The sequence below is a fragment of the Xiphophorus maculatus genome, chromosome 11 (assembly GCF_002775205.1).
Source record: "Xiphophorus maculatus strain JP 163 A chromosome 11, X_maculatus-5.0-male, whole genome shotgun sequence".
Classification (NCBI taxonomy): Eukaryota; Metazoa; Chordata; class Actinopteri; order Cyprinodontiformes; family Poeciliidae; genus Xiphophorus; species Xiphophorus maculatus.
In genome coordinates, this window is record NC_036453.1 from 1720714 (window position 1) to 1734378 (window position 13665).

At 42.1% G+C, this 13665-nt stretch overlaps 1 protein-coding gene across 1 annotated transcript in view; it reads left to right on the forward strand.

The window, feature by feature from the left end:
- Nucleotides 1–13665, forward strand: part of megf9 (multiple EGF like domains 9) — a 39284-nt gene that overhangs the window by 2611 nt on the left and 23008 nt on the right. Inside the window, exon 2 of the mRNA XM_023342442.1 lies at nt 3007–3211. Within this exon, the coding sequence (XP_023198210.1) occupies nt 3007–3211 (205 nt within the window). The remainder of the gene's footprint in view (nt 1–3006; nt 3212–13665) is intronic.

The following is a 13665-nucleotide window of genomic DNA, read 5'->3' on the forward strand; positions in this document are numbered from 1 at the left end:
TCCAAACAAAATTTCATGCCTAATGACTGCTCCCCTATTTTTGTATTGTAGCTCAGGTAGCCATTTTTTCCTTTGAGAACTTTATTTGTTACTATGCAAAATTATAAACATAATCAACAGTATCAATAAAAAAAACTAACCAAAAACGGGTCGGTGCAGCTCAGCACGATACTTAGTGGTCAGTCGCGTTCAGGAGAGCGTTTCCACTGTCAGTTGGACTACCACTGGGCAGACGGTGTTCAACACAAATGCTTGACATGGTAATGCAACGAGTAACGTGACATACTAGCAGGTTTCCCCCAGTGTATCATAAGCCTGGTGGAACACCAGTCTCTACTTGCCCCTTGGATTAAGCTAGGTTTATAGCTGACACATTGAACTGGGCACAAGGAGGTGCGCATCAATTATGCTGGCCCTCCTCCTGCCTGTTGGCCTCACTTGCTATTGTTTACAACTTCTGATACCTGCTAGTGTAGGTATTATAAGTTTTTTAATAGAAAAACATGGTGGACTGCCCTAGTGCTTAGCAGGTTTTCTGGAGGAAACTTTGCACTAGTGTAATGAAATGATAAAGAAATGACATCAGACTTGCATATCGATTTAGTAGGACACTCAAAGACTCTTTACAATAAAATCAGTCATTCTCATTCACACTGTGATCAAGTGTGTATCTTGTGCTTGTCACAACCAGTGACATTTTTCCTGTTCCCCCAGTTAATGGACTATGTTGTGTGACAACGAAAGCTCCACTCTAGCCGTACTGTCCCATCATCCTATGGACCTACACTTGAAGGGGGCCCAGGTTCATACGGGTCGGTTGGAATGGAAACAGACAAAATAGCTTATTAAACCACACCAACTCACGACATACCTCTCAGTGGAGACAAGGCTCTATGTACCATTAGATGTATTATTCCCACTTTACTGTCAAATTTGATTTGCTCTATATGAAATATGGAAAATGCTCGCTGTAGTAGCTGAAGGTTTTGTGGCGAGTGGTTAGTGTTATCTGTGGGGGGGGGTTGCTGTGTTACAGTCAGCTTACAGGACAGGAAGGAGGTGAACTCTGCGTCACTGCAACGTACATGATGCAGATCCAGTCTGATCTGCATCAAACCTGTTGTGTAACTTTGGAGAAGCACCTCTGGATTCCCATTATCCACCTGGAGGAGCTGGAGGTCGAGCAGGAACTGTAGTGGCTGTGCGGAATGAGACACATTCTTTGCGTGTCACGCTTCTTCAGGGGTGATCACAGGCGACAGACCGTTAGACTGTACTCTACAGACCAACCTTTGTTACATAAACGCACAAGCTGCAGTGGAACCAGAGTGTAATCCAGGATGGGATGCCTGAGCAACATTCCAATAAAAATTCAGATGTTTTTTTTCCACCTGAACTGTCTGACTTCTTTGTCTGCTCAGCACAGAATGAAGACAAACAGCGGCGCCTTCAGTTGCCACACCTAACTTAACATCAGATAAATAATAGATTACCTCTCTGTACTCTAAAGGGTTATCATCCACATGCCTGACATCATATGTTCAGGTTCGATCAACTCGGTTTGGTCTAACACGTATCTCTACATGGGACTAGAGATTATTCTGTACTTCAGAAAAGGTGCAAAAGCAAGTTTGACTTTTTAATTTTGCACATGAGGTTGTGAACAATAATGAGTTGTTGCTCCTTCCTCAGTCATACTGCACTTTGCTCTCTCACTGGGGCTGCCAACAACTCCAGAACATTTCCGTCATGTTCATGTTTAGTCCATTGCTGTGTGCAATTTCCCTGCAGATATTCCCCAAAACAATGTTCCATTGTCACTAAAGGTGGGAATATTAAGCAGCATTGCTCAAAAGGAATGTAAGCCTGGTAGCTAACACCAACATTGGACTGTACAGGTTTATGAAGCATGCTGGATTAACTGCTTCCCTATTCACTGTTTACACCAGCCTCACAAAAAAGATTATACCAAGAGGGCGGGGCACTGACTTGCTGTTATTATAGCAAGGTTTAACAGTTCAAAATATTGAAGAAAAATCATTTCAGCTTGTGTCTTTTGACCTCATAAATAATTAGATTCTGCTTTAGACCACTCCTTTCCTTTTTCAGTCTGATCTGAATGAAATAGTAAACTCACCCCACTCATGGGGTGTTTTTCCGTGTCGATGTTCTGCAGAGGCCTGATAAAGAGCATTTGATCCGGTTCAAAGTAGGGACTTCTGCCCTGTTTGCATTAAGATGAACATTCTAACCAACCCATTCACTTGTACTGTGGACACGCTTAGTAGCTAAAAGGGACTGTGCTTATACAGTGACTTGAAATCTAAAATTCCATGATGTCAGCATATCACAAGAGACGTGATAATACTTAACAATCTGAGCCAGGGGGAACATGTTTATTGAATAAAATTAGACAGATAATGGAGCTGTGATGAACAGTGCAAATACACATGATTTATTATTGCAAAATAAAACAAAATAGCTCACTCTGCAAAGTCGAATATGACAGTTGTTAGACCTGGACAGACTATGACTGATCCAGTGGAAAACCAAACATGCAAATGTCCCATAATCAGACTAATGTTCATGAAAAAAACCTTATTTATGTGCTGATGATAGTAAGCAAAATAAAGTAAAGCGGTCCATGTTAAATGCTGCACTGTATTCTTTAGTGAATGACTCTTCTGTGAATCTGTGACACAAAAACTGTTTCAAAAATGCCTTGTTGTTTTGGAATACTGCGTGGTGTTTCACTTCTTTAAAAAATGTTTGGGTTGCATTGTTTCAAATCTTCTCCATACTGGTGCTGTAGACACTGTTTTATTAAAAACAGCCTCCGTAGGCCATGTTTGGGTGTTTGAACTTATTTCTGTTCATATATCTGCAGCTCATGGTGCAGCACTCTATAATAAACCACTTTCTGCCTGTTGTCTTACATCAAATAGGATATTTACATACTTTGTCCTTCTTCTTTCATTGCTGATCTCTACCCTCCTCGCCAACCAGAGGGGGTGTGTAACTGCAGCAGCGGCACTGAAGGAATTTCGGATCCAGACGTATGCAACCAGAGCACGGGTCAGTGTTCCTGCCTGCTGGGCTACACGGGCCTGCAGTGTGAGGAGTGTGAGGAGGAGTACTTCACCAACGGCACCAGCGGCTGTCTGCCCTGCTCCTGCGACTCTTTCGGGGCCGTAAGCCCGGACTGTGACAGGTCAGGATGCTTTTCTTTTCTTTAACCCGAAGGCGTACTTTAACTTTAGCAACATTTGTTTTTGCCAAGACCTCAGCAGTGTTTGTGCTACAGTTAATCACAATCTAATGACAGACTGAACTAAAATATTAGCCATATCTGTATCATTTTTAAAAAAAAAAGTGAGACATGCACACAAAAAAACTAAATTAAACATTTATTCATTTTCAATGTGTCTACTTTGACTCTTCCTGTCGGTGAACTGTTGCTGTCCATCCCTGAGCCTGTATGTAGGACATTGGGTTGGGGTATGTAAACTTGTGAGCCCACAGCAGACCTGAACACAGCACCTGAAAATGAACATGTGCACCAGGGTGTTTTGTTCTCATCAGCGCTTATTAAACCGCAACCCATAAACCCCCCTACCCCCCAAACATTACACACACACACGCACCCCCGCACACGCACCCACACACATTCACTCTCACACACCACCACCAGAGAGCCATTTGATAGGCAACTGAATGCTAATATGACTGTTTACTATTCAACCCCAAAAGTTTATGTTCTGCAGGTGGCTGGGGTGAGGGTTTCAGGAGCACTCTAACAAAGGTTCTAATAAAAAGGGAACAACCTTGACCCTGATTTTTATTTTATTGTGACTGAAAATTGTTGTCAGTTTTATGTTGCAGTCTTTGTTATCATTTCTTACGGTTAGCAGCTGCTATCCTTGAATCTAAGCATCCAGTAGAAATCACTAAGCTGGCTTTATCTCTTTGTTTTTGAGGCTACAAGGAGTAAATAGTCACACCTGCAGTAAATCACTTTCTTTTGGCCTGTATTTTGAGGAACTACACATTAGCTTTCCAGCTAACAGTTGGGGAACTCTCCATAGTGGATGCACATAATATAAGTTGAAACGTTGAGTATAATGTTACCAACGTAACTATCTCAGACCTGGGCATCGAAGGGCCCACAGGCCACATCCAGCACTTCAGATGTCCTCAACCTGCCTGCATTAAATTTGGAAATCAGAGTTAATTCATTGTGCAAATTAAATACTGCAGTTATTTGGAAAAACTGCTTTTAGTAGGAGGGCAACAGTTGTATGCAGGCTCTGCACCAGCAAACAGGTGGAGGAGTTAGCCTAAGAGGCTTTGTTCAGCCAGCAGGTCTTGATGCACATTTCAGATTTTTTTTTTTTTGGCTGAAATTGTTTGTGTGTAATTGTACATATGACTGACTGAGCTTTAGGATCTTCATCAGGTGTGGCCATAAAGGACAGTGAAAATCCATCAGAGCAACCACATACAGTCATATTCAATAAGCTTAAAACATGAACTATTCCTTTACTATGACATGGTTAAATGCATGAAACTTGTCAGTATGTGAATAATGTCAAACCTTTTGGCCTCTTGGTATGTTTTGGTATCAACCTGAGTGTGTATTTGTTTGTTTGTTTGAGATGCTCATATAATTACATAATTACATTTAATGACTATATTAATGTTATTCTCAAAGAACTTTAAAGTGTCTGTAATTGCAAAAATCATATAGTCTTAATCTAATAAAATAAAAACGTCAGGATCCATGTATCGCAACCACAACCACATCATAATAGTGCAGTGATCATCAACTTCCTGCGAGGCATGTTGCATAACAAAATGGCATTGCGTGCTGACTTCAGAGGACAGTTAAAACAAGTAGCAGTAGCAATAATAAAAACTTTACTACTAACAGTAAAAGCTCCAACAACAATATTTCACAGAAAATGGTTTGAGCAGGAAACAGAACTTTGAAACGCATCATGAATGAGACGGAGGAAGTGACATCATGTAATAATTGCTGTTGGAAGTTCTTCAATTTCTAATGCTTCTGTTGTTTGATTATTTGACTTCAAGGCCACATTTTCAAAAGTCTTAAAGTCCATAGTCAGTAATGAGTTTACGTACTGGGCTGAGGGGAAAGCATGTTATGGAAGTGTGTGTGTGTGTGTGTGTGTGCGTGTGTGTGTGTGCGTGTGTGTGTGTGTGTGTGTGTGTGCGTGTGTGTGTGTGCGTGTGTGTGTGTGTGTGTGTGTGTGTGTGTGTGTGTGTGTTCAGGGCTCTGACAGCCTGAGGAAAGAAGCTGTTGTGGAACTTTAAATGGGTTTAGATAAGTCATGTATTGTAAGTCACGTATGGTTTATGTTTGATTAGTTATTGATATGCAGACATGTTGTAAAAACTCTGACAACACACTTTGAGATCTGACAAGTGAGAGGTAGTTTCAACCTTCTGACGCAGCGCTTGCTCCACAATACACCACAACATTCTGAACCAGACTGATGACCTCCAGCATGGAGAGCCGGGTCACGGTGTTCCACAGCTCAGTTCTCCTCCAGATGCTGTGTACATCAGAACCCGGCCTGATCCTGGTTCTGAGCATTGATCCAACCTGTCATTCAGGAGGAATAATGGCTCACCCTGCTTACTGTCTGAAATCAGAGCCAGTGCACAGACTGCACATTTTACATACAGCTTCCCCACAAGTCACAAGAACTGAAAGCTGTGTGTGTGGGGGTGTTTGTGCGTGTGTGTGTGTAGGGAGTGGGTTGGGGGAGCGGTGGTTAGAAAAGTAGTTAAAATAATCTCTATGCCTCCTGCCTGTTTCTAGGAAAAGAAACGCTGCTGCTGCTGCTGCTGCTGCTGCTGCTGCCCTCCAGCAGGCTGAGTCAGTGTCCACTGTAGTGTGGAGGATGTGTGCTGTCATTCTCATAGAAACACGTCACTGCATACACATCCATACGTACATAACTCTAAAAGGTGTAATGAATCCTGTCTGGAAACGCAGCAGATGTTTGACATCTGGGTGAAGCTGTATAGTTTGCTAGGTTCAGACATCAGAGGGTTCTTGTGGTTCTGGAGGTTCTTGTGGTCTCACTCTGATGTTCTGGAGGTTCTAGTGGTCTCACTCTGATGTTCTGGGCCTGGACTTAGATAAACCCTGCTAGCCTGCTTTACCCCATCCAAGAGCTTACCACTGTAAACTCCACAGATTAGCCAGCTGCCCCCCAGACCCCCCACCCTCCAGCCTGCTTCTTTACAAATCTTTCCCATTAAGTAATGAACTGTGATGGGATCGGTCTGCGCCTTAATCTTGCGTATCTATTATGAATGAAATATCTGGAGTTTTCACATACAGTGTTTTTGTGGTGATGTATATACACACCTGCTAGCAACGACTCCAGAATCAGCAGCGCTACACAGAAAGAGGAAGGAATATATGAATTAAAAGTTCTTCAATACATCAAAATCTGAATGTCCTTCTATGTACCAGCTATTATAAAATAAAAAATATATGATAGCACCTCAGATTGGCACAGCTCACCTAAATCTTTGGATCAACATGGCAGCAATTGGTGAAGTTACACAAAGCCCAAAGCCGCTCAGCAAAGATCAGATTGGTGGGGGTCAGATTAAATATGTTGTATCTCACAGAGGGTTAGCATGAAAAAGGACTGCAGCTAGTAATTAGTTAGTCTCTTGATTAATCAATCAAATAAAAAGTTGACACATTCTGCAAATTTTTCATTTCACCCGTCAAGCTTATTTTATTAGAAATACTTTTTGGTGTTTTGTTGTTATTTTTAAACTCTTGTGTTTACGTTTATATGTACTGTACGTGTATTTATTGTTTGGTTGGGCAGCTGCTACAATCCAATAAAAACCCTTTTGACTCCATAACAAATTTCCCTCTGGAGACAATAAAGTATGTTCTATTCTATTCTATTCTATTCTATTCTATTCTATTCTATTCTATTCTATTCTATTCTATTCTATTCTATTCTATTCTATTCTATTCTATCCATCCATCCATCCATCCATCTTCTTCCGCTTATCCGAGGTCGGGTCGCGGGGGTAGCAGCTTCAGAAGGGAGGCCCAGACTTCCCTCTCCCCAGCCACTTCTTCTAGCTCCTCTGGGGGAATCCCGAGGCGTTCCCAGGCCAGCCGAGAGACATAGTCCCTCCAGCGTGTCCTGGGTCTTCCCCGGGGCCTCCTCCCGGTGGGACGTGCCCGGAACACCTCACCATGGAGGCGTCCAGGAGGCATCCTGACCAGATGCCCGAGCCACCTCAACTGGCTCCTCTCGATGTGAAGGAGCAGCGGCTCTACTCTGAGTCCCTCCCGGATGACTGATCTTCTCACCCTATCTCTAAGGGAGAGCCCAGCCACCCTACGGAGAAAACCCATTTCGGCCGCTTGTATCCGCGATCTCGTTCTTTCGGTCATGACCCAAAGCTCATGACCATAGATGAGGGTGGGAACGTAGATCGACCGTTAAATCGAGAGCTTCGCTTTTTGGCTCAGCTCTCTCTCCACCACGACGGACCGGTACAGCGCCCGCTTGACAGCAGACGCTGCGCCAATCCGCCTGTCGATCTCCCGCTCCCTTCTTCCCCCATTCGTGAACAAGATCCCGAGATACTTAAACTCCTCCACTTGGGGCAGGACACCCCCCCTGACCCGGAGAAGGCACTCTACCCTTTTCCGGCTCAAGACCATGGCCTCGGATTTGGAGGCACTGATCCCCATCCCGGCCGCTTCACACTCGGCTGCGAACCGCTCCAGCGAGAGCTGCAGATCACGATCTGATGAAGCCAAAAGGACCACATCGTCTGCGAAGAGCAGAGACGAGATCCTAAGGCCACCAAATCGGATCCCCTCAACACCTTGGCTGCGCCTAGAAATTCTGTCCATGAAAGTGATGAACAGAATCGGTGACAAAGGGCAGCCCTGGCGGAGTCCAACTCTCACCGGAAACGAGCCCGACTTACTGCCGGCAATGCGGACCAGACTCTGACACCGGTCATACAGGGACCTGACAGCCCGTATCAAAGAGCCCGGTACCCCATACTCCCGGAGAACCCCCCACAGGGCTCCCCGAGGGACACGGTCGAACGCCTTCTCCAAGTCCACAAAACACATGTAGACTGGTTGGGCGAACTCCCATGCACTCTCCAGGACCCTGCCGAGGGTGTAGAGCTGGTCCAGTGTGCCACGACCAGGATGAAAACCACACTGCTCTTCCTGAATCCGAGGTTCGACTATCCGACGGACCCTCCTCTCCAGGACCCCTGAATAGACCTTGCCAGGGAGGCTTAAGAGTGTGACCCCTCTATAATTGGAGCACACCCTCCGGTCCCCCTTTTTGAACAGGGGGACCACCACCCCAGTCTGCCAATCCAGGGGAACTGCCCCCGATGTCCATGCGACATTGCAGAGTCGCGTCAACCAACACAACCCTACAACATCCAGAGCCTTAAGGAACTCCGGGCGGATCTCATCCACCCCCGGGGCCTTGCCACCGAGGAGCTTTTTAACCACCTCGGCGACCTCGCCCCCAGAGATTGGAGAGCCCAACCCAGAGTCCCCATTCTATTCTATTCTATTCTATTCTATTCTATTCTATTCTATTCTATTCTAAGCAAATTAAAAGATGCAAATGAAGAAATAATTTAATTCATCTTTTTAAAATAAGAACATAAACATCTTATTGCCTAAAATACAGTAACATTGAATCCTATTCACAACTGGATACCAAAAAGTGTTTAATAGGAGTTTTGTTCACTGAATTTGAACCAGGTAAAAGTAAAACTATGCTAGTTGAGCAGCTCTGAGCAGAACATATTTACAGACATAAAGGGATTTTTTTATCCTAAATGCAAAATGTACCTATTTTTGTACAGTTTTGGGTTAATTACTTCTCTGAATATGTTGTTCTCCAAGCATATGACCATATTTTGAGTCTGTAGTCTTCAGCTAGTGATTAATCAATTACTAAATTAGTTGATTATTTAAATAATTGAGTCATCACAATTAATCCGATTAGTGTGAAGCAGGGTTATCTCTTTAAATGCTGGCAATGTGAGAAAGTTGTTTGACGACATAAAGGTTTTCATTTACAACAAAGATGAGCTTTGTGTGGAAACTCTGAAATGTCCATTTTTAATGTTTTGTCTTTCTATGGTGTTAAAGTGCCACATTCAGGCCACATTCAGGGCTGCTCATTTCGGTCTGGATAATGGCAATTTTACCAACTATACTGTGTTCATGAGGAATGTTTTAAAAATAATACATGTATTGTTTTGTAAGCACTCAGTTTTCATGTTTGCAGTGTCTCAAACTTCATATCTTGCCTACCAGGTCAACTCGAAAGCAACACCCACAGTTATATGATATTGAAAATCCCTTGAATTAGGAAGGCCCTCTGTTTAAAAGAGTAGCGGAAAATACATGCCCATGCAGGACTAGGTTAATCAAGATTTAGAAAAATCTGCAGAATTTCAGCAATCATGGAACCAAAATGTCACATGGTGACACATTTCTAAAATAAACCTACAGTTGGAGAATCTGGATTGGTCAGAAGAAGATCAGATGCAAAGTAAAATCAACAAGCTTGAAGTCTGAACTATTTTGTTGTGTTTCTCTTTAAAGAAGCAAACACAACCTTTATGGGAGGCAGCATTATGTAACAGGACTGATTGTAATGCCAGAGTTCACAGAGCTTCTTCTGTAAAACTCAAGAAGGGAAACTGTTGGTTTCTGCTGCCAATACCTTCTTGCTGCATACATTGTAGATAACATCCCAATAACATTACAACAAGCTGGTAAAAGAAACGACTGAATGTTAGTGTTCAGCTGCATGAAATTAGTAAACACACGTCAGTCTGTACAGAAAAAGTGCTGAGTCCTCTTTAAGGCTCAGGGTTGTAGATTAACTCACCTTCCATCAGCGTGATACTCATACTGCTGCGACCTTTGCTCAGCTGGTTATGTGGTGTGAACTAGAACAATGAAGAAAATGCTGTATGGTATAAAATAATAAAATTTTACCTTCAAATATTATTTGAAAAATAATAAATGAAAATAATAAAATTAAATAATTAACTTTGAGTTTTCTTCAATCAGTACAAGGTTCACATGGAAGAGCATCGTTGTCTTCATGACCTTTATCTAGGTGTGTTAATGGATAGGAAAAGGTTAAGAGTCTTAGAGTTTCAGACCAGCCACAATGCGGAGCCACTGGTCTTACACAGGCCCCTTCCTTTGAAGCCCCGTAGCATTTATCACTGGGCGGAGACCCTGGGACAGATAAAGACCCTTTAGAGCACAAGTGTCCAACTCCGGTCCTTGAGGGTTGCCATCCTACAACTTTTCGATGTGTCTCGTCTTCAACATTCCCCACTAAAACAATCAGGTCATTGAAGAACTTAACTGCATACTAACTCAGCCATTGGATTCTGGTGTGCTCGTCCAAGGGCACATCTTAAAGTTGCAAGACACCAACCCTGGTGTCCAGCAAATCAATGACTGGAGTTTGACACCCTTGGTCTTTTCCAGGATAAGAGTCTTTCTCTATTGCTAGAGATGGATGGATGGATGGATGGATGGATGGATGGATGGATGGATGGATGGATGGATGGATGGATGGATGGATGGATGGAAGGAATTGACATGTATAACACTTGTGAGCTCACTGTGATGTCTTGACTAATGAACGGTTTATTCCGCTCATTAGTGAGTTCTATGAAGAGTTACATGAACTCTTCACAACCAGCCAATAATCAAATAGAACTCTTTGTGTTGTCTACTAGCAGCTTTTCCATGTGTTGGATAATATCTGGTCCAATGTCTTAATAAACTTCTGTTTTCAAGCAAAGGATTGTAAATGCTTCTGACCTTCTGTCCGGTTTCCCCTGGAACAAAAGATGTTAAACGTTTGCCTTATTTTATAGTGTAAGGCAGAAATAGAAGACCACCGGGTGTGTGGACTCTGTCAGAGTCAGGAATGGTGCACTGCACTGGCTGCACTGGAACTAGTGTTCATTTGTTGCTGCCAGATCCTTCCAGACACGACCATCCAACCCTGGAATTCTGGGCTGGACTTCCCTGGAACCCAGACATTCCTTCAGGGTTAGCAGCTCTGGAGACGCCTGGTGACACTTATTATTATGATGCTGTTCAGTTTTCCCAGCAGGCCCTGAGAGATGTTCCCCTCTCCCTCACATTCTGCCTGCAGAAGGTCTGCCGATCATGGGATGTACGTACAGTGGTTAGATGTTTTTGTCAATGTGTATCTGTCATAGCATTGTTTGAGCTGTTTATTGAGGTCAGCTGCACTGTCTGTGTCATATCATAGAGGATGGAAAAATCTGAATCTGGAATGAATATTGATTATCTATGTGGCTTTTTCACTTTCTGTGTCACCTAATTTGATAAAACTCCATTTATAAGCAATGGAAACTTGTTGTACTGATATTAATGAAAAGCTAATATGATTAATATGACAAAGTGAGAGAAGATGCTTCCTCATTTTCAAGTAATTATCAGTATTTTTGTATATTTCTAGAAATTACAAATAAGACACAGAACTGACTAGTTATTGTGCAAACTTAATGTAGACATCAGACTGTAGATGACTGGTGAGCTCCAACCTTATTTGGTATCTTCAAGGCTTGATGTGCTTCAGATGTAAAACATTATTGATTATGAGGTTTTAAAAGAAAAGAAAAAAAAGGAAATTGAAGGGTAAATTAAAGCAAAAAGTAAACACTGGGAGATTGGGAGCAGCAGAGATAGTGGCTACATTTTCATTACCAATGTGTGCAAAATCCTGTCTATTTCTGTCAATTTCACAATTGCGACATTTTCATTAAATAAGAAATGCAATTTAAATCATACGTGAGTAAGTTTGTTTTCGCAATAATCATTAAAAAACATGCTGCGCCATAATTCTCCAGATACTTCCTGTTGTCGTCTTCTTCGTGGTTTGCACCACTGGCAACATCTGGTTGTTGATCATGAGGAAAAAAGTTGTTCCAATGCAGTATTGCAAAATAAACCAATTTTGATATGGTCAAAAAACCATCTCATCCTAGCATCAAAGTTTTTGTAGAAAGTTAGCTTTTTTTATTATTTGCTGTGTTTAAATTAAGCAAATTTATTTTTGAATTGTCAAATTGTGCAGTTATAAGGACAATGGTTACACAGCTAGTGTATGTCTCTGACAAATTTTAAGTTTGATAAACAAATCAGTGCCGTTGTGAAAACGAGCTTTTTCCATTTGAGACGGCTTGCTAAGATTAGGAATATTGTACCAGTGGATTATTTTGAAATATTAATCCATGCTTTTATCACAACACGACTGGATTACTGTAACTCCTTATATGTGGGTGTCAGCCAGTCTTCTTTGTCCCGTCTTCAGCTGGTCCAGAATGCGGCTGCTCGGCTCTTAACTGGATCGCGGAAGAGAGAACATGTTACCCCGATTTTATATTCTCTGCACTGGCTGCCGGTACATTTCAGAGTGCATTTTAAGATTCTTTTATTTGTATTTAAATCTTTAAATGGCCTTGCTCCCTCCTATCTCTCTGAGCTGCTACATATACACTGTCCTCCTCGAGCTCTTAGATCAGCGAGCCAAATGAACCTGGAGGTGCCGAGGACTTCCAGGAGGCAGAGAGGAGACAGGGCGTTTGCTGTTGCAGCTCCCAAACTTTGGAATTCTTTACCTATGTTGGTAAAACAGGCCCCCTCTTTAGCTATTTTTAAATCTGCTCTTAAGACTTACCTTTTTCGGTTGGCCTTTGATTCAGTTTGAGATGCTGCTTTTCTGTATTTATCTGGGTATGTTTATGTATTATATAGAGTGTTTTACGTCACTGCATTGCTGGTTTTTATGTGTTTTAATTTTGATCTTTATTTGTTTAATCTTGTGACTGTACAGCACTTTGGTCAGTGGTACTGTTTTAAAGTGCTATATAAATAAACTTGACTTGACTTGACTTGACTTGACATGTCTCTAGGTTTCATCCAGTTCGTTAAATGGTTTTCATCTCTGTAGCTTCTGATAGAAAACTCTGACCTGCATCATGATGTTACTGCTCGTTTCATCTTGTAAACTATAATAATTTGGATAATTGAACAAGATTTTGGTGACTTTTTGGCATTTCCATTAGAATGAAGCTCATCACTAAGGCAGACAGACACAGCAAACAAACTAATATATTTCTTGTCTGAAAATGGCTGCTTCAAACCCTGAATTATTCTGAGGGTTAAAGTATTTTTTCATTTGATCAGCATGTGTCTTAACACTGGGAGTAATATGAACATTTTCGAGTGGCTCAGCCAGAGTACCAACCTCCGTCTGACTGAGAATCTGTGGAGGGAGCTCAAGATTAGGGTGATGGCAAGCAGGCCTTCCAGCCTCAAAGACTTGCAGCTCATCCCCAAAGATAAATCATCAAAATACCAGAAGGGATGTACAAAAAGATGGTAGGTAATTATTAGAAGGGTTTGATGCTGTAACATAGTTAAATAGATCACCACTGATTATTGAGGAAGGTATAAATCATTTTTGATGCATTAAGTTTTATTCAGATTTGACACGGCTTCATCTTCATCTTTACTGTTCTTAAGGACACAGTGAGTTT